The following is a 27,619-nucleotide window of genomic DNA, read 5'->3' on the forward strand; positions in this document are numbered from 1 at the left end:
CAGTGTGGTGTTCCCTGTGCCCTCTCTATAAATATCCTATTCCACTGAGTGTGAAGTGAATGTAAAAGTAAGAAACATTGGGTAAGCTTTGCTATTTCAAATGTGCCAGAATTCTTGTATAATTTGTGCAAAAAAACAATAACTTACATGACTTGCTCCACATTTATTATAAGGTCTAGAAACTCCTGCAAAAGGGGATATTGATTAAGATGTGACACTCTATGCCAAAGAACGTGTAAGTATTCAGGCACAGTTTAAGACGATTAATATTTGGTCTATACTTTGCCTAGACAGTCTAAGAATGTGACTGATTTATCCAACAACCTGATACACTTTGTTCTAACTAATAAATTGCTATATAGATTTTCTGGTTGGTTGACAGGAAGGGATAGTTTGTAATAACTGTGCAATAAATGATAGAACACAAGTGGCTGAATAGGGAGGTCCGCTGACATCACACCCCACTCGCCCCCTTCTCTCATCAAACTCCTGTAGTTGTCATGGGTACGAAGAGACACAAATCCAAAGAACAAAGGGGCTGAGACTTCAGACAAAAGCGACTTTGAGGGGTCATTGTAGCAAAAGGAGAGGGGAAAAAAAACTTAACTCAAGTGACTGTCTTGGACTGTAAAGGGAGCAGAGAGCATCACAGCTGTTACACCCCAAGCCGAAGGTCTGGAGCGGTATGCCAGGATGAGGACGCCACGGCTGCTGCCGCCGTTATTTTTACTGGTGACGATTATGCTGCCACCAGTCCGCGCCCTGGATACAGGTAACTGGGAACTTTCTGTATCTTTTCATCAGGTATTAGCTCCATTATCTGTGACCTTAATAAAACCAGGGGCATGTTCAGTGACTTGTCCAGGGGTCTGGCCATTCATCTCGTCCAGGGGTCTGGTCATTGTGGGATCCATTATATATAAGTCACGCGTTTCACGGGCTGTACTAGAATACATGTCGAGTTGTGTGCAGATCTGGTGAGTACTGCTGTGAACTGTTGCTTATAAAGTTGGCCGCACGCACAACAGTTGTACAACAATCACAAGAGTTGGAGAAGATGGTGTAGACCAATATTCTTCAAACTGAGGACCTCCAGTTATTGGCTGTCCGGGGATCCTGGGAGTTGAAGTTTTGCAACATCCATTATTTGGGGACCACTGGTGTTGACTTAAAGATGCTATATTATAAGGAAGCATTACTTGCAAGGGAGAACACTGTGTGGAGTTTGTTATATCAGAGTGAACAGCCGTATATTGTGCCCTGCTGTTTTATCCACATCGTACTTTTGGAGGTTTACCTTGAGTCTTGGGGGTTTGTTTTCTACAAATTATATATATATATATATATATATATATATATATATATATATATATATATATATATATATAAATTTCCAACTGAAAACATACAGGGGTTTCTGAATAGAATAAGATTTTAAAAAATCTATACTGGCCACATGGTGTTTTTCGGGCCAGATATTAGGTGGAAGTCAGTAGAATTTCAGCATTCATTTTTACAGCCCTCTATAGGTGGAAAAAATGTGTGTTCATGTATGTATGTACAAAACACAGGAAATAAAATGCCAAATAGAGAAAATAACCTATACTGATCAAACACCAATACTAATCAAAAACGAAAAAAAAATTGTGAGCTATTTGTTTTTAAAGCCAAAAGACAAACAAAACCCCCCAAAAATCTCAGCACCAATATGTCACCCAGGATGGTCTACTTTTATTTTTAAAAGTAGATAGCCCTCTGGCAGGGAGCACATGGTAGATGTTCACACTGGTGTGGTGACCATTGTTGCTGTGATGCTTTGTCTGTGAAGTCGTGTGGCCTGGAGTCGGGGGCTTGGTCGGGCAGCAGTGGGGCTGCCTGGCCACCGGGTCATTCCCCCCTGTGAGCTTGGTGTCTAGGGGGCAGTGGCCGGCGCTATGCCAGTGTTCGGTTAGGAACCCACTCTGACTAGGTGACCTTGATGTGGCGAGTGGGCTTGTACTTTTTGATCAAAATGTATACTAACAACCTGATCTACTAACACTTCCTTCCACCCTTTATGGCGACCTGTCCATAGTCTGTTTTCCTAGTCTTCGAATAGCACAAATTAATATTGTAAATCTGTTGATTCTTTCTTCCACTGTGATCTTTATGAAGTTGGGTATGGGATTTTTTTAATGCTTTGGACTGGTACAGATAGTAGAATCTACTAATCCTATTAACGAGGAATTCCAGCCCTTAAAAACTCATCCTCTGTCCTCAGTGCCTGATGGCAGGGGATCAAAGAGACCTACAATGGGTTGAATGGAGCAGTGGGTTGGCACATGCCCTATTGTCTATAGGAGCATGTGAGATACTCAAGTACAGCATTTGGGTAACACATGGCTTCTCGTCCTTTTGGCTAAAATCATGTGTAGTATCTGTTTTTTTAGTTGATAGAATGGGGACCCACACAGAGGTAAAGTTCCAGGTATGCAGGGAATGGCCCAACGGCTACCACTGGGTAACCTGGATCTCCGGATCTGGCCCTAAGGTCCAAATAAAGGCTGAGGTGCAAAAATGCCCTGGGAGTGATGACCCCAGGGTGCCGTAACTCACTGGGTGTGGCAAACCCCCGTAAGTGAAAGCACATACTTTACTCTCCCTCTATTTGGGCACTCACCTAGTGTTCTGGCCTTCCGGCTGATGATCACAGAGAAAATTTTACAGACCTGGGTGGATGTCCTGGCCGTACTTCACGGCGGGCATTCACTTTATTAAATTTGCTGAGTCTTTTTTTTTTGTCATTGTGTCAATTCAATCGACAGGCATCATATTAAAGAGCAGGAGGAGCTGAGAGTTTTATAGTTTTCTTGGGGGAAAAGTCCCAGGATAACTTGTCATTTATTCATGTAAATCTCTGGGCTTAAGTAGTCATGTGGGTGGTGCTATCTAGTAAACGACAACTATCTGTGTATAATTATGCATGTATATAACTGTCAATCACTAAGTAGGACTGCCCATCTGAGTATTTAGCTCAGAATGAGCATAAATTTACAAGAATAAATGACAAGTTATCATGGAAGCTGAGAAGCTATATATCCTTCTGCTTTATACTTTACAACTTTAAAAAGTATCTTTCACTAAATAAAACATTTTATATAGTGTTCTTTGTGTAATTAGTAGACACTTTCCCATTCACTTGCTTTTAAAATTATCAACATAAATATGTTTAAAATGTAATAGAACAAACAGCCACTAGGTGGCTCTGTTCTGTTCCCTGCCACGATTAATACAGTGAATTTGGTCTCCTGGCCTGGCAGGAGTCCAAACTCAGGAAGTGTTTCTCTGCACTGAGCTTGATTGACAGCTGCACAGAGCCTCACTGAAACATGCACTGAGCTTGAGGTCTCCTATTCATCAGCAGGACTGAAAAGCACATTATACATTTTGGTCCTGCAAATTTAACAGTATACATTTGGGAAATGTATTCACTAGTTTGACTATACCTTCAACCCATTTAACGCAATGGATCTGCTACCATTATGGCACGGTATACAGCATTGTATAGTTTTGTCAGATTACCGCTACATTAACCTTTAACGTACTAGGTAAACATGATGGCCATACTTGTATTTCTTGCTTTCCTCAGTAGCGTCAATAGACGTGTTAAGAAAACAATTATCCAGAACAAATGTATAGAGAAAAGTTATTCGACTTTGTGTGATTTCTAAGATCTTTGCTTGTTGCTAGTGAATTGTTAGGCGAGAGATAACATTTGGCACAGCTGCTGTGAGCGGAGTGTGCAGATCGTCTTGTATAGGTTTTATTTACAGGAGGCGGATGAGCTCTGCAGCCTTATTGTTGTGTGGATCCCTTATATCTGCAAAGAGCACACGTCTCTCTCATTTACCTCATAAAGCCTCTCGCCAAGCCATGGGCCGCTTTATGACTTATATGGCTGGGCCTGCGGCCCACAGATACAGTTTATATGTGGGAGGAGAGGTCAGATAAACAGCACTTACTCAGAGGTCGCCTCCTTGTATTTGCCTTCAATGATTTATACTTCCAGGATCCATCAGTCTTGTTTGTCTCAGCTGTTTGATTTGCTGCATAGGACACACAAGCGCACTCCATCCGCATCATTATTTCTGGAGAAAAAGACCAGTTCAAGACTTTAAGGCTATGTTCAATGCCCCTGACAGCGATGCTCCAGAAGAACATGCCGCCACTGGGACCGCTTGGAAATGCGCCGTGTCCTTGATGGCAATACATTTTCATGCATTGTCTGCAGAAAGAATAGATGTCTATTCTTTTTGTGGACACCAGAATTAGAATTTCCATGCCAGATGTTTCCGGCGTGGAAATACTGCTATGTGAACAGCACAGCAGAATCCCATTGAAATCAATGGGACTCTGCTGCCGCAGAATTCCGCATGGAAATTTCATAGTGTGAGCATAGCTTAAATGGGTACTCCGTTAAAGGGGTAATAGCTTAAAGGGGTGCTCCGTTAAAGGGGTAATCCGCCAAAGCATAGGGGATAAGATGTTAGATCGCGGGGGTCCCGCCACTGGGGAGTGACCACTGGTACATAGCCGTCACGTCTCCTCCCATAGATGTGAATGAAGGGGGCATGGCGGCCCACGTCACCAGTCATCGAGCACGGAGCAGAGTTCGTTCCATGCACTTAATGACGGGTGCCGTACCGGAGATCGCGGGGGTCCCCAGATACCATTAGGGACCAAATAAGGCAACAATGGCCTTAGATGGGATTTTGTTAACTGCTGGTTCTTTCCACACTATCTGTGTTGCAGCTTTTATCATTTCTGCACTGACTGGTGATAAATAAAAGCGATCAGTGGTATGCCCCATAGGTGGTGCATATATTTTGGGTAATACGTTTTTCAAGTGTTCTGTAATTAATATGCAACCATCATATAGTGAAACGTTTTGCAACTTGTCACCTAAAACCACTACCTATAAATGTGTAGGGCCCTCTCCCTCGTGTCAACACAACAGATTTGTCCCCTGTGGCCCAGACTCCATAGCCCTGTGCTGTGTTTTGAGGTATCAGATCCTTAAAGTATCCGTGATATCTTGGAATACCCTTTTACTGATCAGCCATAATACTATAGCCCCCTGCTTAACATTGTGGTGTCTCCTCGTTGTCTGCCCTATAGAGGCTCAGAGCCCATAGCCCTGTTTTGTTCCCCCCCCCCCCACAAAGGTTTGGACCCCATAGCCCTGTGCTGTGTTCCTCCCAAGGTCTGGACCCCATAGCCCTGAACTACGACCTGTGGTGGTAAGCTGTGAGGTGCGGCATCCATGGATTGGACTTGTTCCTCCAGCACATCTCACAGATGATTGACCGGATGAGATCTGTGGAATCTGGAGGCCGAGTCACTACCTTGACGTCTTTGTCAGGTTCCTCATTCCTGCAGTGTGGCTGATGGGGGCATTATCCTGCTGAAAGAGGCCGCTGCCATTAGGGGGTCCTGCTGCTATTGGTGGGAGTTGGCTTAGTCTGTACAATGGTTAGGTAGGTGATATGTGTCACATAGACATCCACAGTCAATGTGTGTTTTGTTGTTTAGCTGTGGTTGTAGTTCTCTTTGGACACTTGGCATCCATCAGGTAAATGGGGTGCTATGGTCATGTTTGCTGACAGACAGTGCAGTGTGAACAAAGCCTTTTTGTTACAATATAGGACAAGGTCATATATGCAGGACACCTGCATTATATCGGTGAACAAATTGTCACTAATGTTTTTATAGGCTAAAGTGTGAACATTTTTAAAGGAACAAAACACCTACTTTATTATGACAATTGTCTACCTCGGTTGCCTCTGTCCAGATTAAGTGATGACTTCTTGCCTCCCTGCTGTACATTGCTGGTGTAATGATGTTCAGTTGCCCCCAATTATTTTCTAAACGCCCATTATTGTCATATTCATCCCCATAAGTTTCTTCTCCCTTCACGTGTCCAGTTCATCGTTTCATTTGTTCTAGTCAGAAGTGAGATCTCATTATATTGTCAGACCACGGCCATTCTTCTTGCCAGAAAACAAGCCGGTTCTTACAGCGTTGGGAGAGATTCCGTGAGCTGCGGCTGCCTAGAGACCAAGGCAATAAAAGGCTGGAGGCCATAAATCTTTAAAGCTACCTAGGTGACTCCTGGCGGCCGCTATCACTATATGGTGAATGGTATGACCTGGAAAGATGGCCTCCAATGGGGTCCACCTGCATGGACAAGTATAGTTGCTATTGGTTTTTACTGGATTCATTGGAAGAAAATTATGCAAATTGTACCAGTATTATTAATATGGCTTAATATATGTGCTGCAAATCACTAGAAATGTGCAACATTTCGTTTCCACACAGTCCACAATGGCTGCCATATATGTTCACTTTACAACTTATTACAATCACTGAAGGACATTACCTAAGCCGAACTTGTGGTGTCTTGGTCGTGGGTCATTATTTTTTTGGGTGGTGAAGCTTCAGTCCAGTTTGAGGTCCAGAGCTCTGGAGATGAAGAATATCTCTGCTTCATTAAATTTTCCCTCAACCCTGACTTGTCTCCCTGTCTCCACAGCATGATGCTGCCCCCACCATGATCAGTGTAGGGATGGTATTGGGCAGGTGGTGGGCAGTGCCTGGTTTCCCCCAGACATGATGCTTCCCCCACCATACTTCGCTGTAGGGATGGTATTGTGCAGGTGATGGGCATTGCCTGGTTTCCTCCAAACATTATGCTGCCCCCACCATACTTTACTAGGGACGAAATTAGGCAGGTGATTGGCAATGCCTGGTTTCCCTTTAGACATGATTCTGCCCCCACCATGATCACTGTAGGGATGGTATTGGGCAGGTGATGGGCAGTGCCTGGTTTCCTCCAGACATGATGCTGCCCTCACCATGATCACTGTAGGGATGGTATTGGGATAGTGATTGGCAATGCCTGGTTTCCCCCAGACATGATACTGCCTCCACCATGATCACTGTAGGGATGGTATTGTGCAGATAATGGGCAGTGCCTGGTTTCCTCCAGACATGATGCTGCCCCCACCATGATCACTGTAGGGATGGTATTGGGCAGGTGATGGGCAGTGCCTGGTTTCTTCCAGACATGATGCTGCCTCCACCATGATCACTGTAGGGATGGTATTGGGCAGGTGAATGGGCAGTGCCTGGTTTCTTCCAGACATGATGCTGCCTCCACCATGATCACTGTAGGGATGGTATTGGGCAGGTGAATGGTAGTGCCTGGTTTCCTCCAGACATGATTCTTAGAATTAAGGACAAAACCATGGTTCCATCAGACCAGACAATCTTGTTTCTCATAGTCTGGGAGTTTTAGAGACTCCTGTGTTATTCCTGAGAGGCTTCTTTCCGGCCACTTTGCCATAAAGCCCAGATTGTGGAGGCTGCAGTGATGGTGCTGAACATTCTGGTAGTTTCTCCCATCTACACATAGGATATTTGGAGCTCTGCCAGAATGACATTGGGTTCTTGGTCTTCTCTCTTACCAAATTCTCCCTCAAATACTTTGTTCGGTGTAGCGGCAACTCTAGGAAGAGTCTTGGTTGTTCTTACATTTTCCATATAAGAAATATGAAGACCACTGAGCTCTTGGGAACTTTCAGTGCAGCAGAAATGTTTTTGTGCCCTTCACCGAATCCGTGCCTTGATGCAATCCTGTCTCTGAGCTCTACAGGCTGTTATTTCCCTCTCATGGCTTGGTTTTTTGCTCTGATATTTGTCAGCTGTGAGACCTTATATAGACAGGGCTGCGCCTTCCCAAATTCTGTTGAATCAGCTGAATTTACCACAGGTGACTAGAACCAAGGTGTAGAAACATCTTAGAGATGATCAAGGAAAATGGGAGGAGCCAGAGATAAATTTTGTGTCATAGCAAACGGTGTGAATACTAATGTGCATACAAAATGTATAGTTTTTCGTTTTGGGGTATTAAAGGCAGAATGATGGGAAAATTCAAGGAGTAACATAACAAAATGTGAAAAACGTGAAATGGTCTTAATGCCCTACAAATAGGCACATTCCTCTTTCACACATTTGGCGCCTCTTACAACTTTTTAATCCCATCTTCTCTGTTGGTAAGAGCTATAATACATTTGATATATTCTGCAAAGTAAATCCTCCTCACATCCTCAGGGCAGGTTCTATGCATCTGGTTGAATGGGCTCAGGAGGTTTTAAGGTTGGTCGACGATACAATTGTACCTACTGAGGCACGTATACATCGAAATCCTGTCAAAATGGGTTAATGATATATTCATACACTGGCAGACACAGGCTCTATAGACTTTAATGATCAGCTAGTGACTACCTTTGGGTAATTTCCCTGCACATAAATATGTCTGTTTTGGACCCTAAAGAACAAGTAACAAACTATGCTATAGAGCAGTGTTTCCCAACTGGGGTGCCGCGAGATTTTGCCATCCAATTTTTTTAAAATTTCCGCCCCAGCCTTCCCAGCCGCTGCATGGGGGAGGGAAGTTTGTGTGCACTTTGCTGTGCGTACCCCCAGTGTACCGCTGCGGACCAGTGACTGAGTGCCCTGACAGAAAGGGGAAGAACGCGGAAGCTGCGCCGGGCCGTTGTAGTGACCCGTGCCCCAGCATCCCCCTGCGGCGCAGTAAATGAGTGCCCTGCCGGAGAGGAGAAGAACAGGGAAGAAAAATGGCTTGCCTAAGGTACTGTACCATGTCCATCCCTCCCCTCTAATCCATGTCCATCCCCCACCCATGTCCACCCCCTGTCTCCCATATTCATCCCCCGTCAACACCCCAGTCTACCCCGTCACCCATGTCCACCCCCCTACTCACCCCTCTGTCACCCCTCTTTTATCCCCCTTGTCCACACTGCTGTCATCCCGTTCACCCCATATCTCCTGTGTCCACCCTTCTGTCATCCATATCCACCTTGACCACCCCCCAGTCTACACATCTGTCACCTTTTTCCACCCCCTCCTATTCACCCCTCTCTGTCACTACTGTCCACCCCTCTTTTAACCGCTTGTCACCCTTGTCCACCCCTCTGACCGCCTGTCTCCCATGTCCACCTTGGCCATCCCCCATTGTCCACCCCTCTGACCACATCCTTGTTACCCATGTTCACCCTTGTTACCACCTTGTCACTCCTGTCACCCCCATCACCCATGTACACTCTTCTAAACCCCTTTGCCACCCATGTACACTCCTCTACACCCCTCTGCCACCCATGTACACTCTTGTACACCCATGTACACTCCTCTACACCCCTCTGTTACCTATGTACACTCCTCTACACCCCTCTGTTACCTATGTACACTCCTCTACACCCCTCTGTCACCCGTGTACACTCCTCTACACACCTGTCTCCCATGTACTCCTTTCTACACCCCTCTGTTACCCCTTTACACCTATATGCCCCTGTATTCCTCTTCACTTGTAAAAGGGGAATCCTGAGGCCAATGCTGGTAAAGGGCGGAGCCTAATAGATTTGTTTTGCAGGTTTAACGGTGAAGAGTTGTGGCTGGAAGAAATGGTTAGGACGGACCAGACGGAGAAGAATAGGGAACGACGCTGATCAGAGAAGACGTCACTTGTGAGTTGCTGTATAAAGCAGCACTTTTAACTACACACCCACTGATTTTTAAGTATTAAAAGAAGATCCTACATTGCAATATAAACGTACAGTAAATAATTACATCATGTCTCACATAGAAGATGGCATAATCTCCAGTAAATTAAGCAAAGCACTTATAGTTGAGTATCCATGAATGCCGGTCTTGTATCTTCTCCCCAAAATCCACTTCCCACGCAGTTCTTGTGGATGATTACCTCCAACCTATGATTAAAAAACTTCAGATTTTTAAGGCATCATAGTAATATTCAGAGTTCACATGTAGCAGTAAAGAAAATTGGTTGCCAGACCTTTTTGGCCAGTAGAGGTAAAGGTACCTTTCCCTGTTAAAATTGCGGCCATTGTAGTGGCATAATTAAAGGAGAAAAATGTAACCATCCTTCAAAAGGTAATTTTATTATGCATAAAGGTTTTTATACCTGTACAACTAAAAATGTAATATACGTGCTCAAATTTCCGTGCGGACTCACATATGTCGGACAAACAGCCAGGATGATTAAAACCCATCTCACTGAACATAAGTCCAAAATTCTTGAGTACAGAAAAAATAGAGGTATCGGGTTATGGAGAGAGACTGTTGCTAGACATTTTCATTAATGTGGTTATTCTATTACAACACTCAAATGGTTAATACTGGAGGAGATCCCAGAGTTGGAAAACGAGATCTTAATAAAAGATGCTTACTGCAGAGAGAATGCTATTGGATTACAGAATTAGTGTTTTCCGCATGGTTAGAATGAAATTAGTGCTGGGTGGTGTACCAGTTCACGATATGAATTTTTTCCCATACCGCAATACCGGTTTGGCCCCTTACCCCTTGAATGAATTAGTTTTCAGCAGCAGCGCGTTGTCCCCACATCGGGGAACCAATCATATGTGACCCGCGGGCGATGTTCTGCTTCTCCACCCCCCCCCACCTCCCCAATGAATTATCAGCCCAGTGTCGGCTGGCTCCTTACATGACAGTGCGCTCAGCCTATCACTGACCGAGACGGGACATCGCTTCGGCCGGCGATAGGCTGACGACTCTGTGACATTCCCATCCCCAGCGTGAGGCCGTTACTGGAGCAACGGGGGAACATAGGAAGGTGTGTGGTGTCCCGGTACCGTATTACATACCGTACCTTGGTAGGGGTCCCCAAAGTCAGAGTTCCTAGGAACCGTGGGGTCCTCAGGTCTAGTCCTCCCCTAGCCACCCCTTAAATAGTTAATATATTATTAGAGTAAATGTATATAAAAAGTGCACTTACCTTGCGCTAGCGTCGCAGGACCTGCGGGCACGTGACGATTTTCTAGTCTCTATGGTAGTTAAGAAGGACCTTTGGAGGTTCATGGGACATGTAATACCCACAATGCCTTGTAAAGCAGATTGACAGATGGTGTGGACCAATCCTATAACGGCCAGCCCCTACCCATATAAGGGAGCTGCAGCCAATGATTGCTCTCTTGTTCCTGAAGCTGCAAAGCAAGCAGCATCTCTTGGGTTGCTGTCACTGAATGAGGTAGGACCTCCGCAACTTTCAACGACAATTACTAGGCCAAAGCCCTGCGGCCTCGGCTGAATTACACAGTGAGTTCTTCTAAATTCCCCGCTAATGTTGGCAAGGACCCTGGACCTAAACATAACCCTAAATCCAGCGGATCTGCGCATACTAAATCCCTACAAGCTAAAGAACTTACTAAAAGTCCCAACCAACAGTCAATCTCAGCTAAGCTGTTCATAGACTCTGTTACAAAGACTGTTCTTATGTTCGCATGTTACAGAAAATCTTCAGTAAAGTTTACGCAAGTTTTCAGCGAAGCTCTGGTTGTGGACAATACTTTATTCTGCAAACACCTATCGTCCTTGTGAAGGGTGGCGATAGGCGAAGTCATACGGCATTTAACTCTCACCCTGGCGTCACGACTGACAAGGGTTAATAGCACCCTTTATAACCTGTACAGCAACATCCCGATCACCATTCACACCCACAAGGCACCACAGGTGAGTTAAAGTTTATTTTATTCATTTTTGCAGCCCGGGCACAGGAATATGTAGTACAGTACAGATTTCCAGCGCCGGCGGCCCGCAACTCTCAAGTGGACGAGGAGAGCAGCGCTTGCAGGTAATGTGATTAGTTCCCCGATGTGGGGGACAGCGCAGTGCTGGGCTGATAAAGTGGGGGGGGGGGGGGGTGTTAGAGAAGCAGCAATGAGAAATATGTAGTTTTAAATCCTTTCTATAGCATGATAGCACTTTAGTTAATGTGAATTGACTTTGAAATAATTGCATGCGATTTTTTTCTATTACTACTATGTCTATGTGAACAGGTGCTTATCTATTTTGCTATATAATCCACACCCTCTCCACACCTGGTACGCATGACTACGGGGGCAGCAGGAGGAAGATCTCAGCTCAGATTTCTCTGTTGATGTGCTAAGCTCCACTTTGTTAGAAGATTTACGATGAAGTCTCTAAAATAAAAACAACTGAAATAACCAGAAACAAACATTGTAATCGTGAGTTACTATCCGGCTGGGTCTATATATTATGGGCACGTCTTAAATGTTTTTACATCCCACGGTGTGTGGATATATTGTAGCTGGAAGGGAGAGGTGGAACTCCCTTGTGGGACCATGCACTGTTGCCCTCATTTACTATTGCAAACCCGACATGTTTTGTTGGGTTGTGTGCCAGATTCTGTTGCATTGCGCCAGAATTTGCACCAGAATTGAAAAAACCCAGACTAACTCTCCATTTTGCTAAGAAAACCCAAAACGGGGTGTGGCTGCTGGTAAAAGGGGTGTGGTCTCCAGAAAGGGGCGTGTTCCCAACATTTCCACAAAAACCCAACATATTTACTAAGGTTTCCACATACAATGTGGTGGATTTGAGCTGAGGAAAACCCTACAGATCAGAGCATGTGTAAAAAAAAGCAAAGTGTAGGGAAAGTGGAAAATGTAGGGAAACCTTAGTAAATACCGTGGAAAATAAATTGTAGGGAATTAAAACCCACAAAGAAACCTACACAATACTCTTAATAAATAAGGGCCTGTATTGTGTGAATTTTGGCAAACCCTTTGAACTGTGTTCTTACAAATATCAGAATGAGAGCACATTAGGGAGATGCCAAGTATGCAAGATCCAGAATGGGTTGCTTAAGTTATTCCATGTTGAACTCAAGTATATATGTAACTTATATTTATCTCTATGGTGTATAAGGAGGTCTGACTGCATGAAGCATCATTACCGACGAGAAACGTGAAATTTCTTCACTCCCACTTGCTATTATTCTTGCACCATTGTTATTGATACAGATATATTTTAGTGTAATTTCCCTATGCAGGATGCTTGATACCTCTTACCTGACTGCACTTTATAGGGTGATTTTTGTCCTGTTGCTGACTTGCACTTGGTTAGTCCTGTCAAGTTCATGGTTTCCTCTTGGTCTGTTTTGTTATTTATTTTTAACATGCCTTTTAGTATGTATAATTTTTTTTTGGCCATTTGGCTTTATTGCATGTCAATCTCTTGGCTAACTCTGTGATATTTTTTGTGCTCCCTACAGTCAGTATGGTGGACTTCTGTGGCCAGAACATCAGAGGAGACGGAATGATCATCAATTCTCACAGTGATTCCAGGAAGTATTACTTTGTGTCTATGGGCACTGACTGCCGTTTAACCATGCAAGCTGCAGCCCAGCAGGACAAGGTCCAGTTCCAGTTCCGCTTTTTCCTGGTATACAGCCTCCTGCGTATGTCTAATATTCAGACTTCTGTACTGGGGGTTAATGGCAGCGCACATGCTTCATCCATCAAGGGCACCCCAAGACCCCCAGGAACACACATTGACCCCTGCAATGCTGGCTCATATGTTCAGTTTTATGATGGGAAAGACCTTTATTCTGAGCCACTGGGCTTTCCTCTTTGTGGCAAAACTATCCCCAGACCCGTCCTGTCCACAGGAAACTATCTAACCTTGCGTCTGGTTACACGAGGGCAGCAACCCAGAGTTGACTTTGTTGGAGATTTCACCTCTTTCCGCGTAGGTAAGTGCAGGCATTGGAGAAAGGCGATAGGGTAGGTGGGGATTTGTGGGGAGGGTTTTCTATTCTCGAGTTACTTGTGCTTTAATTATATACAGATTGATTGATTAATAAATAATGTCATCCATGTATCTGATGAGACACAAAATAATCCATGGCTGCCGTTAGACATCAAACATATCTCGATCTTTGACATTTTTAGGTTTCAATACTTCAGAGTGCAGGTCGACACCGTATTTTCCTTGCCACAATGGAAAATGTATCCCATCCAGCCTGGTGTGTGACGAGCAGGACATTGACAACTGTGGAGATGGCAGCGATCAAGCCATAGGGCCTCCGGCCAACTGTGTCAGTGTGTCTGTAGACAGAAGAAACGATGGAAGAGGTAAGGACCCCGCAAATAGCTATAAACCAGTGGTCTTCAAACGGCATATTCTGACATCACTGGGTGTTGCTGAGCTGTAACCTTCAGAAAACAGGTGCCATGGAGTGAGGTGGAGTTCTGTCATGGACCCTGTATTGCAATTTTCCTTAGGAAAATTAGAATTTTTTTTTTTTTTTAAGAAATAGGATTCCTATTTACAGTATCCTCTTCTGATATGTATATAATTGGAGCAGAATGCATATTTTACCATCAGGAATGACCATTCTCTCTATGATATTGTTTGGCAGGTGTCATTGGAACCGCGATTCCCTCTGAAACCATAAGCCCCAGCGCAGCTGCTGTACCAAACCTACAGACACCAGCGGTAAATCTCACCTGTGGGAATGATGGGAACCAGAATCTGCTCGCTCCAGACATTGGCCAACCTCACGGGTCAAACTCAGGTACTTCACATGTGTAGTTAAAACAGTGGCTCGATGGTGCTTGTGGTTTTACAAGAACCATCACACCTGATATTGGTTGGATGAAGGGTATCTATAAATGATCCAGTTAATCTAGGCCATATATTTAAGCCCATTCACACTTCACTTCTTGACTTTGTCAATGGTACAAGTTGTGATTCTGACAAAACTAAAGTATGCAATCGTATACCGTGGCAAAGCCACAGTGTGTCCATTGACTTCAGTAGATGCACCGTGGCATATGGCACTACTTTTTTGTATATATTTCAAGATGTGAATAAGCTCTTATTATTAAGAATCACTCTGAAATTGTTTTCTTTTGCTAATATATGGCAGCATAGGTTATTAGAATAATGTAGGGGTTCTTGTGAATACCTTTGTGTGTTTTATTTCATGTGACAGGTATGGGGTTTCAACCATACTGATTCAAATTCTATCTCTGAAATGATTTCCTAATGCTGACTACATTTCCCATGAACACTTTGACTTTGCAGAGAGAGGGGTACGGAGTCTCATCACTGCTCCTGGTCATCTAATTTGACTGCTGCGGAAGTTCACTTATAAGTTTTATCAGTTCACCTTAGTGAGTTGGGGGGTCAGTTCTCATTTTGTGCAGTTTTGATGTGCTTTTTTTTATTTAAAGTGAGTTGTTTAGAGAAATATATAGAGGGGAAAGGGACTTTTTATATAATTTTTCACACATTTGTACTGCATTTTGGCTGTTTTTTGTTTTGTTTTTTTGCTGCAATGTTTCAAAATTGTGGTAAAAATTTTAGTTTTTTTCTGTGATTTGCACAATTGCAAAAATGCAGCAAAAAATGCTATTTTACCACAATTGTACAAATCACAGAAAAAAAAAGTAATTTTTACCACAATTTTTGAACATTTTGTGAACACAGCCTTGGGGGAGGTATATAGCTATGTATATACTGACCCATAAAGATAGCAGCAGTATACAGGTAGAGCTGGGAAGGGTCTGTGAGCTGTCAGGAGTGATCTGATAGGTGATGAAGTTATCCTGTTGTTTACAACATACTGGGGATACAGAATGACAAGGGGCTGTGCATGGAGTGTCACGTCATATAGACGCATCTGTCTTTCAGAACTGAAATCCTCAGCCTCCTTCCTCTACCTGTACATCATTCTGGGCTTTATGGTTGGCGTCGCTCTTTTATTCTGGTGTTGTTGGTCACCAGGCTGGTTCATCTGGAGAGTCGGCGCCTGCAGATTCATTCCCTGCTGCAACTCCTTCTGCGCATCATGTCACCTCTGCAGCCGCAGCTGCGTCTTAAAGGACAAAATTCGACCCAGCAAAGTGACCCCTCAGGACACAACTACTACTGAACCGGTGTGATTCTCATCTCTGTATGTAGAGACATGGCTGGTACGGGGGTGGGGTGTTATGTGAACCCTTTATGGTGTCACTAAGTGGACACTGTCATCGTTCTACCTCAGGAATCACTAGTAAATGCACACATACAAACAAACTGACCATCTGTGGACTGGACGCGGGCACCTGGCTCTGCTAAATATTTATTAGTTCCCTGTACATTATTTGTTTTTAACAATTTTTTTTTCTCAAAAAAAAATGTAAAATAAAAAAAACTTTAAATTTGCTTCTATTGCTTTTTTTTTTTCTAATAAACGTTGTCAAACTAAGTGACAAGATGAGTCAGCCCATGTTCCAAAAATCTGGTTTATTGGTTAGTTGTGATCCCCCCCCCCAAGGCACTGATGTAACAGGACGACATAACATGTTTTGCGCGCAACGCCCCCCCACCAGGTGTACATAGACCCTCCTGACAGCACCAGTATCGCAGCTCAGATGTAGGATTCCATATTGTAGAAAACTTGTCCTATGTAGGGCACTTATTGGGTGCTTTGGATTCTTTGCTTGTCTCGTTTGTTGCTTCACCTAGGACCGGAGCTTATGCTGTCTTAGGTCAGTATTTCCCAATCAGAGTGCCTCCAGCTGTTACAGAACTATAACTCCCAGCATGTCCGGGCAACCTTTGCCAGTCTGTGCATGCTGATAGCTGTAGTTTTGCAACAGCTGAAGGCGCTCTGAGCTAAGGTAACATTGGTGGCAGGAAAAAAAAAAACATTTGTAGACCCCTGGAATCATATGCTGCCCTCTAGGGGCCCATACAGGAGTTGAACTCTCTATAAGGGGTTATGTACATGTTCTGGGGCATCTTTATAAAAATGAGTGCACAAGGAGGGCTATATATGTGTACATAATTCCTGTAACATGATGACTGAATACTGATCTGTAGCTTCTCTCAGTGCATATCATAATTTACTCCAGTAGTTTATTTTTTATTTTATTTCCACTAGTCTTGAAAGACCAGAAACCCTAAACCCATCGATTCCAGTAAGCAGGGCCCCCCACGTAACATTGTACGTAACACAAAGCTTCCACGGCTCATACAGGGCTGGTGCCCGCCACGTCCTGCAGGGCAAAAGTGCTCAACGGGAGCGAAGTGTTATACCGATCTGTGGATGTGACTGCAATGATAGGGCTGGGGGACAGGACGCTGGTTCTGGGAACACAAATGCTGCTCAGAACTGATGAACCAATGTATATTCTGCATTTAGTATAGGAAAAGAGATACGGCAGAGAGGAATGATGAGGATTCACCTGGAAGACTTGGACCGTTCTAATATACTAATGACATAAATATGTAAGGGCCACAGGAAAGCTGCTCTGTTCAGAACTTTTCACCTATAGCTCTTGTATCCGGAGCAGGGACCCCATGATGAGTCCCCCCCCCCTGGCCCACCAATGCTTAGGGGTCCAGACCACCAATACTGTGACATGTAGATACAAAAAACCCAGGAGCGGTGGTGTCAGAGAGGTGACGTCAACACATCTGCTTTTTGTTAGTTGTTTTTGTTTTTTGGTTAGGGATTCTTTTTAAAAAACATACATCTGGTTCAATACATACAAATTTCCTTCATCCAGCAGTAAAACACATGGAAATCTGAAGACATTAAAAAAAATAATTAAAAAGAAAGAGATTCCGTGTAGGTAATATAGAAATGCGCAATCCAAATACTTTTCGTTAGCACCACCTCTTGTTTTTTTTTTTTTGGTAGCAGCAGAAGCACCTTGTATATTTAGACTCCATATTTTGACACTGTCTTTTCTTTGTTTTAATAGTCTTTTTGCTTTTGCCCCAGGCTTTTTGACTGTCAGGAAAGCCTCTGGCCCTCACCTAGGATGGGCACTCTCTGGTGTGGTGCGCCGTCTCTGACTGGTGCTTCAGGTCGATAGGCTGGTGAAGCTGGTGAGATGGTCGGGCATTTACAAGTACCAAGTTTTTGATGCATCCTGTAATACCAGCGGAGAACTTCCCTCCTGTCATCAGCTTCACATTGGGCGCCCCACCTGGAATGAGGAGGTAGCTGTCAGGAAGTGTGTTGTCATATCCCAGCAGGGAAAGGAACAGGCAAGTAAAAAACTTTACACAAAATGTTCACTACAGCACAGGACAGTCCTTGCTGCCGCTCTCCTCCCAGCTAATGAGGACCCCTGTCGTCTGCAGGGTGCTCAGAGCTGGAAGGTCATTGTACTGCACTTGCGCTCTTGAGTTCACATTAGTAGGGTAGAAAATTCCCAATCAATACAACAACAACAAGTTTTCTGTTGCTCTTGAGAGGGTTGTGGAGACTTCCTAGCTAATAGGGACTGTTCCAACATAGATTATACTAGGAACATAATACACAATAGCAGCTTCATTGGTTTACCTATCACCATTAGACAAGACCAGTGTCTTCCAACCCGTATGTCTCCAGTTGTTGCAAAACAGTCAGCATGCCTGGACAGCAAAAGGCATGCTGAAAGTTGTAGTATTGCAACAGCTGAATGCACCCTGGTTGGAAAACACTGCCATTGGGTAATAGAAGATCCATTAAGACTATGTTATTGCCAAAAGCATGCAAGGATCACTGATCAAATCTCTTACCCAGATAGACTTTGCTCTTCGTGTCCACCATTATATTTTTGCCTGGTGCGCTTCCAGTGATCACTTCCTCGCCATCAATGTGGACTGAACCGGCCTTTCCCTCACTGTAAAGAAATAGGGCATTATCAATACAGACTTGTGATTAGGACCCCTCGGCCAAGACTGGTTGTTCTGGATGGCGTCTGTGCTATTGCCCCCTCCCTCCCCCCCCCCCCCCCCCCCCCCGTGCATAGGGTTATTGCTGTGTATTCACAGCTATGAGGATGAGTTCACATTTGCCATTATTGTGTGATTTTGTAAAAATGACAAAAAATTCTAAATGTGGACACGATCTCCAGTGCCTGCAGCACCATCCAGGCACTAAGCAATGATAGTCATGGGATAGAGCTGGAAGACCTCAATCCTCAGGAGCTCTTACCGGATGGCAGTGATTTTGTGCCATTCTCCATCATTGATGGGGTCCTCGGTCATGATATTGGCCTCACCGCTTCCTAGCTGGTAACTGAGAAGAGAGAAAGTTGGAAAGATGTGAGGACACATGAATAGTAGACGTTCAGGTTACAATAAGCTCAAAAGGCATCGGCCGCACTCACCTGAACAAGAGATGTCCGCCCCGCAGCCCTAGGCTGATGAAATCCCGCTCTCTACCTTGTTCTTTCTCCTCCTGACAAAATAAAAGTCAGTAAAGAATCCCTGGGTCACATGGGATGGCACCAATACCAGGGCCAGGGCATCAGATTGTTAGAGCTAAAGATGCAACAATTATATATCACTACACCTACCAACAAGTAGAGGATTAAGCAGAATATCAAGCTGTCCTTGTGAATAGCACATAAGCCTGTTCTTTATAAGTCTATGACTTTTATAATCATAAATACCTGGTTAGTATCAAGCAGGGCATGCTCCAGCCACAAGCCTTCCTAATGGGACATGAAAATGGAAACTTTAATGATGGGAACATGCAAGCGCCATGAATGAGGCCTATGCCAACACTATAGGATTCCCTGTGTGATCAGTACAGACCTTGATACAGATATGTAGTCTATATATGAGCAGTGTATACAGATGTGTTGTCTATATATGAGCAGTGTATACGTGCAGATGCATAGTTTGTATATGAGCCGAAGGATCATTTTAGACCTGTATAGTTGATAGGAGCCGTGTATCTATGAGGGATTATTACAGACCTGTGCACAGATATGTACACCTATGATCAGCATATATTTGCCATTGTATTGCAGCTCAGTATAATCTCAATGTGTTGCACAGAACAATGGAAAAAAAGTTGATGAGATGTATATTATGGTTTTGAATTGCATTAATTGCTGACAAGATAACAGGGCGAGACATGGCAAAGGTGACTGTATGGATGCTGAGCAGGACAACATGAGATTAAGCCTCAGACGTGGAGCCAGTAGCCTCACCATTCCCTGCCACAGGATCACACCATCGGTGGACGTGGTCCGTAGCTCCAACTCAATGCTTTCTGGAGAGTCTGGTCGACTGAGGGGGGGGAAAAAAAAATTGTGCGAATGATGTGAAAGTTTCCGTCCAGCAATCCCCTCTCCTCTCTATCAACCTGAGAGTGAAATTATCCCACTAAACGTGACAGTGTTCACTCTCCTACCTCCTGGGAAATGTTTGCCTTGGTAGAACAATATAAGAGTCACCGGAGAAGGAGGATCCGTAAACTCCTGGAGCATCTGCAAAAGAAACAGAAACAAGAAAAGATAATTGCAGAAGTGGCGGATGGGAACTTTTCTGAATCAATCAGGGGAAGTCCACATGACAAGGATTACAGCCATTCAACGTGGAAAAGGGATGGGAAACTCCAAAATAAAGCGCAAAGATAGGTAGGAAAATTGTTCAATTAATGTTTGGATGCTACCGAGAATGTGATTTGGGACATTGGTCATGGCAGAGCTCGCATGGTATCAATGCAAATACCCAAGATACTTTATCAGCCACCATTACCATCCCCAGCAGGAGCCCTGTCTGGGAAATGTTAGTCACATCAGGTGGCACATACAGTCGTCAAATAACTCCGCTACCTGAAGACTAAAGCAGACAGTATCTTGTATCCCAAATCACATTAAGTAAGGTGTTCGAAATGAGAAAATATTTAGAAAAATAAATAAATTGGGGATACAATACCGTTCCCCCCACTCCCTTCGCGCATGCCGTCATCCAGATTTGTCGCTGCTGCTCCTGTACAAATGCAAATAAGCTTATTAAAACAATAACACAGACACGGCAAAGCTTCTAACTACAGAAGAAGCTGAGGACACCATGATGGGTGAGGAACCATGTGTAGATGGCATGAGGACATCATGACAGGTAAGCAACTGTGTAGAGAGGAGATGAGGACACTAATGAAAGGCAAGGAACCTTGTGTAGAGGGGGTGAGGACACCATAACAGGTGAGCAAGGCAGGTGAGTATAAAGGAAAGAAGATGCCATGGCAGGCAAGGAACAGTGTATAGAGGGGATGAGACACCATGGCAGGCAAGGAACAATCTTCAGAATGATGAGGACACCATCAAGGGCAAGAAACTTATGAAAGGAGGAGATGAAGACACCATGGTGGGTAAAGAACACTGAAGAGAGATGAGGACACCATGATGTGAAAAGGAGACTGTGTGTAGAGGGGATAAGGACACAATGGTGGGTGAGGAACTCTGTGAATAGGGATAAGGACACTAAGAACGAGAAAGTGTGTAGAGGGGATGATGACACCATGATAGAAGAGGAAAAGTGTGTAGAGGGGATGAAGACACAATTATGGAGGAGGAACAGTGTATAGAGGGGATAGGGACAACCAACTTCTCTATTGATAGAGTTTTATTCTGTAAGATCTGCCGGCAAATGCTGACTGTACTGCAGCAGATCTGGAACATGTGACATTGTATCATCCCTCCCCCTGGCTGTGTCATTTATGTCTCGTGCCGGGATGTTAGATGGATGGCTCACCTCGCTCACAGTATGTTCCTGAGAAACCTTCTGGGCAGTGACATTTGTTCTCCTTGCAAGTGCCACCATTGATGCAGGGATTGTGGACACGGCACTGATCCTCATGTGATTCACATCGATCACCTGCAAGATGAAGATGTTGGGACTAACAGCTATACAGGGGCACACAGAGCTATGATAGCAAATCGAAATCGGTCAGCATTGGCTCCCAATCCTGGAGCATTATAATGGTGGACCCTTGGCATACATACAGAAACTGAAAACTCTTTGCATGCTAAGGTCTAGTGTTCAGTAAACTTCTCCAAAAGCATTATGGACACTGGACACTTCTGTCCCAGCAGACTGTAATTTGTATAACACTTCTTTGTAAATTTTAAGAAACATACCCCGACAGCTAAAGACCCTCTAACCTTTAAATCCATTGCGGCAGAGGCACTGGTACTCGTACTCTCCAGTTGGCATGCAACGACCTCCATGCAGACAAGGCATGCGGTCACAGGGAGAACTGTCATAGCACTGACTGATACTGTGGTTTTCTATAAAACTGTACGAAATGTCCACTTTCTTGCCATTTATGGAAACCTGTCAAAAGTTAATAAAAAAAAAACCATCAGAACCAAATATTAAGAAGCAGGGCCACCACTAGACATCTCCTCACCCTACCACAATTATTACAGTGGTTGGTGCACACAATGAACTCACTTCTCCAATGCAGCCCTGGTACGGCTGTGTGAAGTTGACAGCATCAGGGAGGGTCACAGAACCGTCCACACCCCCCAGGTACATCAGGGTCTTCAAGTTGAGGCCAAGGCTCTTTCCAGGAGAAGACCTCTTTACAGGTGGTGCATTGTCAATTTGAAGCGTCCCATCCTTATGGATTCTCTCAGCAGATGCTTTGTGCCACTGTCCCAGGGTAACAGGATCAGCACTACGTAAAATGGCCAACCCTACAGGAGGAGACGGAAGTTACTTCTAGAACTTTCTGTTTGTCTATTGGTTATAAGTGGTTATAGTGCAAAACTACAGGAAGTTGACAACACTTTGCATTATGTTGTCTGACCTGATCCCAGTTCATAGCGGAATTCAAGATGACCCCCAGCCATGGTTAGTGACACAAAGTCTTCCACAGGAGCGCCTTTCCCGCCACTGAAGAATATGAGTCCGTTTGGAGCCAGGGGCTTGAATTCCAGGTCTACTTTCAGATCATTGTGGATGATGGTGAGAGCGGGGTACGAGATATAAGAGGTTTCTCCATTGAATGAAGGAGTGTTTACCATGACACCTGCAGGAGAGAGGGGGCACTATAATGTACAAGGCTGGTTAAACGTAGTCATACACTTTCAATAGAGTTCAGTCGAACAAACCACAATTTTCTCAGTCTTCCCATACACATGGACAGTAGGCTCTGTGGAGCATTCATGTAATAGAAATAGCAGAAACACCACTCTAGGAAAAACTAAAGGTTTGGGTGCTGAAATTCAACACACTGAATCCTTCATTCATCGACTCAATCTGTTGGGGGAGAGTTGGAAGGCCCTTATACACAGACGGTCAGTTCTGCTTTCTCCAGTGTGTATGGGGGCCATAAGGGCTTACACCACAGACCCGTTTGGTTTGTGGGGTGATTGATAAGGCATTTCCTGTTACTATGGTTGCTTTGATTCACCACTCCATACCATCCATGCATTTTTCTCCAGATTGGCCCAGGTGACATCGACATGTGTATCCGGTCCCATCTGCACGGTTGATGCAGGTGCCTTCATGTCCACAAGCACCTGAGGAAGAAAATGGAGGTGATGGGAGGTGAGACAGGTACATGCCATACCGTTCAAGGGTGTGATGCCCTTCCCTTTAGTACCTGGATGACAATGTAGAGCCTGGGAATGTTCACAGTTGCTTCCGGCAAAACCAGGAGGACAATCACAGACATAACTGCTGCTCTCTGAATCCCGGCAAATTCCTCTGTTCTAAAAAAAAATAAAATATATCCAGGCTTGAAATGAGCTGTGGGCGGTCAAAACTAATGAGTGGGCACCTTTCTGAGCCAGTTAAATTGACACATGGACACCTATCTGAGCTGACTAGACTGACACATGAGCACCTGTCTGAGCCGGTTGGGCTAAGATGTGAGAGCCTGAGTCTGACATACTGATGTGTGACGAAATAGAATAAATTGGGGGGGAAAAAAAAAGGTCCGTTAGTGGCACTTTCTAAGAAGTAGAGCATCACCAATAAGTTACCGTTTGCATGAAGGAAAAAACTTGCAGTGCCGGCCAGCTGTCTCTGGAAGTAAATACTTATGTGTGAGCACCTATCCGTGCCAGTTGGACTGAGGTTTGAGCCCATCTTTGTGATATGTGAGCACCTATCTGAGCTGGTTGGACTAAGGTTTGAGCACCTTTCTAAGCCTGTCATACTTACGTGTGAGCATCTATTTTAGCATCTATCTGAGCCCATCATATGGACACGTGAGCACCTATCTGAGCCCATCATACTCATGTATGAGCATCTATCTAAACTCATCATACTGACCTGTGAGGGTCTATCTGAGCCTGTCATACTGACGTGTGAGCACCTATCTAAGCTGGTTGGACTGAGTAGATAGTTTTTACAGGTCTGTGTTGTGAATACAGAACTCAGCTGCTGTTTACCTTGCAAGGTCGGTCTCTACAGGTCGGGCAGTTGGAGATGTCTTTAGCTTTTAGATCCAGGTCCTTGAAGATGACCTCCTCACCCTGGATGACCAGCTGGCGGACACAGCCTGTGGGTGCCGATAAATGAGAGCTGTAACATGTGAAATCAGGTCTGATAGAGGAGAAAGAGAGAACAGACCAAGTTTCGCTCACCCACAAACCCTCTTTTCAGGTCTGTCTTTGACAAGGCCTCAAAGTTTGGATAACCTCCGAGATACAGCTCTTCGTTAAGGTCCAGACCTTGGAATTTACCCTACGGGGGCGGGAGAGAATATATAAAATACCTGAGAGGGTCGTATTTGTGTAGGAGGTGGCACATTTATGTGTATGAGATTAAAATACATTTCCAGCCTTAATTTAAAAGACACTGGAAAATATGCAAAATGCTGAGGACATACCTGGGAGGTGCCGTTCACAGGTGTCTGGTTATCCACAACCAGGGATCCTTGGTTCAGATTTCTATAGAGGGTCACAGTATGGAACTCACCCAGACTAATGGGTATTGGATAACGGATTGTCGCCATCCCTGAACCTGCGTCGAATCTGCAAACCACACAGAAGCTTCATGTAACAAAAAGGTAAATAATTTCAATGGCCTCACAAACTAAATCCAGAAACGACCCCACAGCAGCAGATCAGATTCCTACTTTTCAGAATTTGAATGTGACCCTAATATGTAAAGAGCCAGAAATAATCCCAAACACCCAAGTCTGAACTGTCACCTGAATTCTGGACGTCCTCCTACAAGGCCAAAGGACATGAAATCGGCTCCTTTGCTTTTCTTCTGTCCGCTGTAGACTAGCATTCCTATAAGAATCCAAGCAGAGTTATCATGGGGACCTGCACCTTTTACTACTGGGAGATCTGTAGTTTGGAGACAACTGGTATATACTTAAAGGTCAAAAAGATAACAAATGTCTGCAAGAGGGGTGGGGGTGTCAGAGCATGCTAAAAGTTATGCAACAGCTGGAGGCACCCTAGTTGGGAAACACTGCCCTGCAAAGAAAGGGGGAGGGGGTTGATGAGAATTACACTAAATCTTTCTGTAAAAGGTAGGATGATAGAAATGATACTTGGTGTTTGGAAATTAAAGGGGCGATGATGGGGAGGATACCAGGTGTCAGTACAAAGATGGGAGAAAAGTGATAGCAATGATACTGGAAAACTACAATATGGAGGATGGAAACGACACCAGAGGTCTTTACAACAAAGGGGGATGATGGGAATCATATCTCATGTCTGTACAACTAAAGAAGGGATGTTGGGAATGACACTGGGTGTCTCTACAAGAAGGCAGATGGGAATGACACCGGGTGGAGTCAAAGGTGCTCAGCCTGGGTCCTACTCAAAGTTATACTTTGAGAGATGAAGCAAGTAGTAGTCTTTACTGAATGTTTTCGATCCCTGGAAGATTCTGCTGACATAGAGGAGCACTGGATACAAGGGCTCAGGTTATAATCACACCAGTAATCACTGCACACAACAAGGCATCATGGGAATCCATTCTCTGGATCAGTAGAGGAGACGGATGGAGGGGGCCGTGTTACTGTAGCTGATTGTGTGGGAGACACAATCTTACTTAAGTAGTCAGTACCGCCAGACCATGCACTGACCGCAGAGACCGGGACAGGTAACCAGGCCGAGCGTTAGCCTACATAGAATCATGCAACCAAACAATTATGCTCCACCGCTATCACTATGGAGTCTGGCCGCAGATGGTCTCTAATCTCAAGACATGCAAGGCCGGAGAACTTACCAGAGAACAAAACAAGGGCTGGAGAGAAGAGAAGGAAAAGTCAGGAGAGACAAGAAAGCGGGGAATCAAAGAAAACCTAAAACCCTGACCCAGGAAATGGATCTGTATAGTATGAGCAGAAACAATGGACACACATTTACTGAATGACATTATAAAGGAGCATCAGGGATGTGAGCGAGTGGAGACACTGAACGGTTGACACTGCCCCTTCTGTATCTTCACCCTTAAATGCTACAAATCCTGGGTTGAAAATTTTTATATATAAAATTATAAAAGGGTAGCAACACGAAGTGCAATTGCGCTAATTTTATTTAAGGACAAGAGGCACTACAGCACTCTTCCCTTTACTCCACTATATTTTCTTTCCTTTTTCTGGACACCATAGGCTGCATCATGTCTGTCTCTCTTACAATCAGTGTGGTCTGGGTGGAAGCTTTGAAAAAAAGGGAAGCAACCTAAAACGTGACGTTACCCATATTATTTAAGGACAAGAGGCAACAGAGCATCTTTCCACTATATTTCCTTACCCCTGTCTAGACACCATAGTCTGCATTGTGGCTGTCTCGCTTAACAATAGCGTAGTCTGAGCACAAGCTTTGAAAAAGGGTGACAACTAGAAACATGCAGCAAAATTTTATGTCCTGAGAGGGAATAAAGATTGAAAGCTTCTTTTTGCACTACCTTGCATGCTGGACTTATGCTCGCAGTCTATTGTGGATTTTTTCTTGCTTGGTCGGCAACCATGAGAAGAAAAGAGTGTCTCCATTTACGTGCAAGTGAATAAGCGCCAATACCTATGTTTGCTGCTATCCTGGATTGTACCCATATTATTTCAGGACAAGAGGCATCACAGCATTTTCCCCTTTACTCCACTATGTTTTCTTTTGCACCGTCTGGGCACCACTTGTGGTCTCCAAACTGTGGACCTCCAGCTATTGCAAAACTATAACTCCCATTGGCTGTCCGGGTAGTTTTGCAAAAGCTGGCGGTCCACAGTTTTGAGACCGCTAGTCTACACCATGTCTGTCTCTCTTACCATCAGCATAGTCTGGGCGGAAGGTGATCTTTATTTCAAACTTCTTGTGGGCATCTTTCATGCTTGGCAGGGTGAGGTAAGACTGGGCATGGCCTGTGAAGTAAGGCACAACTCTCTCTGGAGATATAAGAAGATAAGGCAAAAAAATAATTGTTAATAAGACCAACAAATCAGCTGGGCGGCCAAAGCAGGCATCAAACATTAACATCTATGTGGTCCCTTCCTGCCATATATCCATCGACAGCATGTAAGTCACCCATCCTCAAGCACTTTACCCCACAGTTTTCCAATCATACACTGTGCAAGTACCCAGAGAAAGACAACATGTACCACCTGGGGCAGATAAACATATGTAATCTGGGACCCTGCTTAATCTTGTACACTGTCCACAGACCAACAATGGAGATTAACTTCTCACCTCGAACTTTTAGCATGGAGAATGCGGTGACTCTGCCCTGGCGATTGGCTGCAGTGCACACATAGGTCCCAGCATCTTCAGGCTTCACAGAAAGGATGGTCAGAACGTTGTTCTCAATCCGAGCATCACTGGGGAGGTCTCCCTCCAGCTGGTGACAAAGTAAAGTATAGTCAGATCGTGCACAACAATCAGTAACTGTATGTCATTTCATGTACCCTAAGGAGTCACACTGACTGGTGACAACTATAGCTACAACCGCTAACGTCTTGTGTTACATGTGACCA

At 44.4% G+C, this 27,619-nt stretch overlaps 2 protein-coding genes across 19 annotated transcripts in view; one reads left to right on the forward strand and one right to left on the reverse strand.

The window, feature by feature from the left end:
* The first annotated feature begins 55 nt into the window (after positions 1 to 55).
* Positions 56 to 16,187, forward strand: LDLRAD2 (low density lipoprotein receptor class A domain containing 2). Of its 9 annotated transcripts, none has more exons than XM_056544229.1 (7): positions 67 to 81; positions 174 to 235; positions 11,934 to 12,122; positions 13,172 to 13,651; positions 13,851 to 14,033; positions 14,321 to 14,476; positions 15,598 to 16,186. In XM_056544229.1, the coding sequence occupies exons 4-7, from the start codon at positions 13,177 to 13,179 to the stop codon at positions 15,846 to 15,848; spliced, it is 1,065 nt and encodes a 354-aa protein (XP_056400204.1). In that variant the 5' UTR covers positions 67 to 81; positions 174 to 235; positions 11,934 to 12,122; positions 13,172 to 13,176; the 3' UTR covers positions 15,849 to 16,186. The 9 variants fall into 9 exon arrangements, with proteins under 9 accessions (XP_056400200.1, XP_056400207.1, XP_056400205.1 ...); XM_056544227.1 differs by lacking the exon at positions 11,934 to 12,122 and adding an exon at positions 634 to 772 and having other exon boundaries at positions 15,598 to 16,185; XM_056544225.1 differs by lacking the exon at positions 11,934 to 12,122 and adding an exon at positions 496 to 772 and having other exon boundaries at positions 56 to 235; positions 15,598 to 16,185.
* Positions 16,188 to 16,213: 26 nt separating this feature from the next.
* The window catches only part of HSPG2 (heparan sulfate proteoglycan 2), a 171,577-nt gene continuing 160,171 nt past the window's right edge, over positions 16,214 to 27,619 (reverse strand). For 3 of the 10 annotated variants that reach the window (XM_056544198.1, XM_056544197.1, XM_056544199.1), the window contains exons 73-92: positions 27,336 to 27,483; positions 26,918 to 27,034; positions 24,848 to 24,932; positions 24,524 to 24,668; positions 24,279 to 24,378; positions 24,084 to 24,193; positions 23,291 to 23,399; positions 23,109 to 23,207; positions 22,493 to 22,714; positions 22,135 to 22,379; positions 21,843 to 22,014; positions 21,433 to 21,555; positions 20,617 to 20,670; positions 20,090 to 20,165; positions 19,887 to 19,965; positions 19,341 to 19,382; positions 19,056 to 19,126; positions 18,881 to 18,964; positions 18,463 to 18,566; positions 16,216 to 17,885 (exon numbers count right to left, since the gene is read on the reverse strand). In XM_056544198.1, the coding sequence (XP_056400173.1) occupies positions 17,713 to 17,885; positions 18,463 to 18,566; positions 18,881 to 18,964; positions 19,056 to 19,126; positions 19,341 to 19,382; positions 19,887 to 19,965; positions 20,090 to 20,165; positions 20,617 to 20,670; positions 21,433 to 21,555; positions 21,843 to 22,014; positions 22,135 to 22,379; positions 22,493 to 22,714; positions 23,109 to 23,207; positions 23,291 to 23,399; positions 24,084 to 24,193; positions 24,279 to 24,378; positions 24,524 to 24,668; positions 24,848 to 24,932; positions 26,918 to 27,034; positions 27,336 to 27,483 (2,358 nt within the window). In that variant the 3' untranslated portion in view covers positions 16,216 to 17,712. Of the gene's footprint in view, positions 17,886 to 18,462; positions 18,567 to 18,880; positions 18,965 to 19,055; positions 19,127 to 19,340; positions 19,383 to 19,886; positions 19,966 to 20,089; positions 20,166 to 20,616; positions 20,671 to 21,432; positions 21,556 to 21,842; positions 22,015 to 22,134; positions 22,380 to 22,492; positions 22,715 to 23,108; positions 23,208 to 23,290; positions 23,400 to 24,083; positions 24,194 to 24,278; positions 24,379 to 24,523; positions 24,669 to 24,847; positions 24,933 to 26,917; positions 27,035 to 27,335; positions 27,484 to 27,619 lie in introns of all 10 variants that reach the window. The other 7 variants (XM_056544202.1, XM_056544194.1, XM_056544201.1 and 4 more) reach the window with 7 other exon arrangements.

The sequence above is a fragment of the Hyla sarda genome, chromosome 10 (genome assembly GCF_029499605.1).
Source record: "Hyla sarda isolate aHylSar1 chromosome 10, aHylSar1.hap1, whole genome shotgun sequence".
NCBI classification, from domain to species: Eukaryota; Metazoa; Chordata; class Amphibia; order Anura; family Hylidae; genus Hyla; species Hyla sarda.

Bases quoted from the DNA above. Each gene is read 5' to 3' on its own strand.
- LDLRAD2 (XM_056544225.1), top strand. From the start codon at position 694: ATGAGGACGCCACGGCTGCTGCCGCCGTTATTTTTACTGGTGACGATT. The intron at 13,652-13,850 runs GTAAGTGCAGGC...TGACATTTTTAG, and splicing joins TTTCACCTCTTTCCGCGTAG to GTTTCAATACTTCAGAGTGC. The intron at 14,034-14,320 runs GTAAGGACCCCG...ATTGTTTGGCAG, and splicing joins CAGAAGAAACGATGGAAGAG to GTGTCATTGGAACCGCGATT.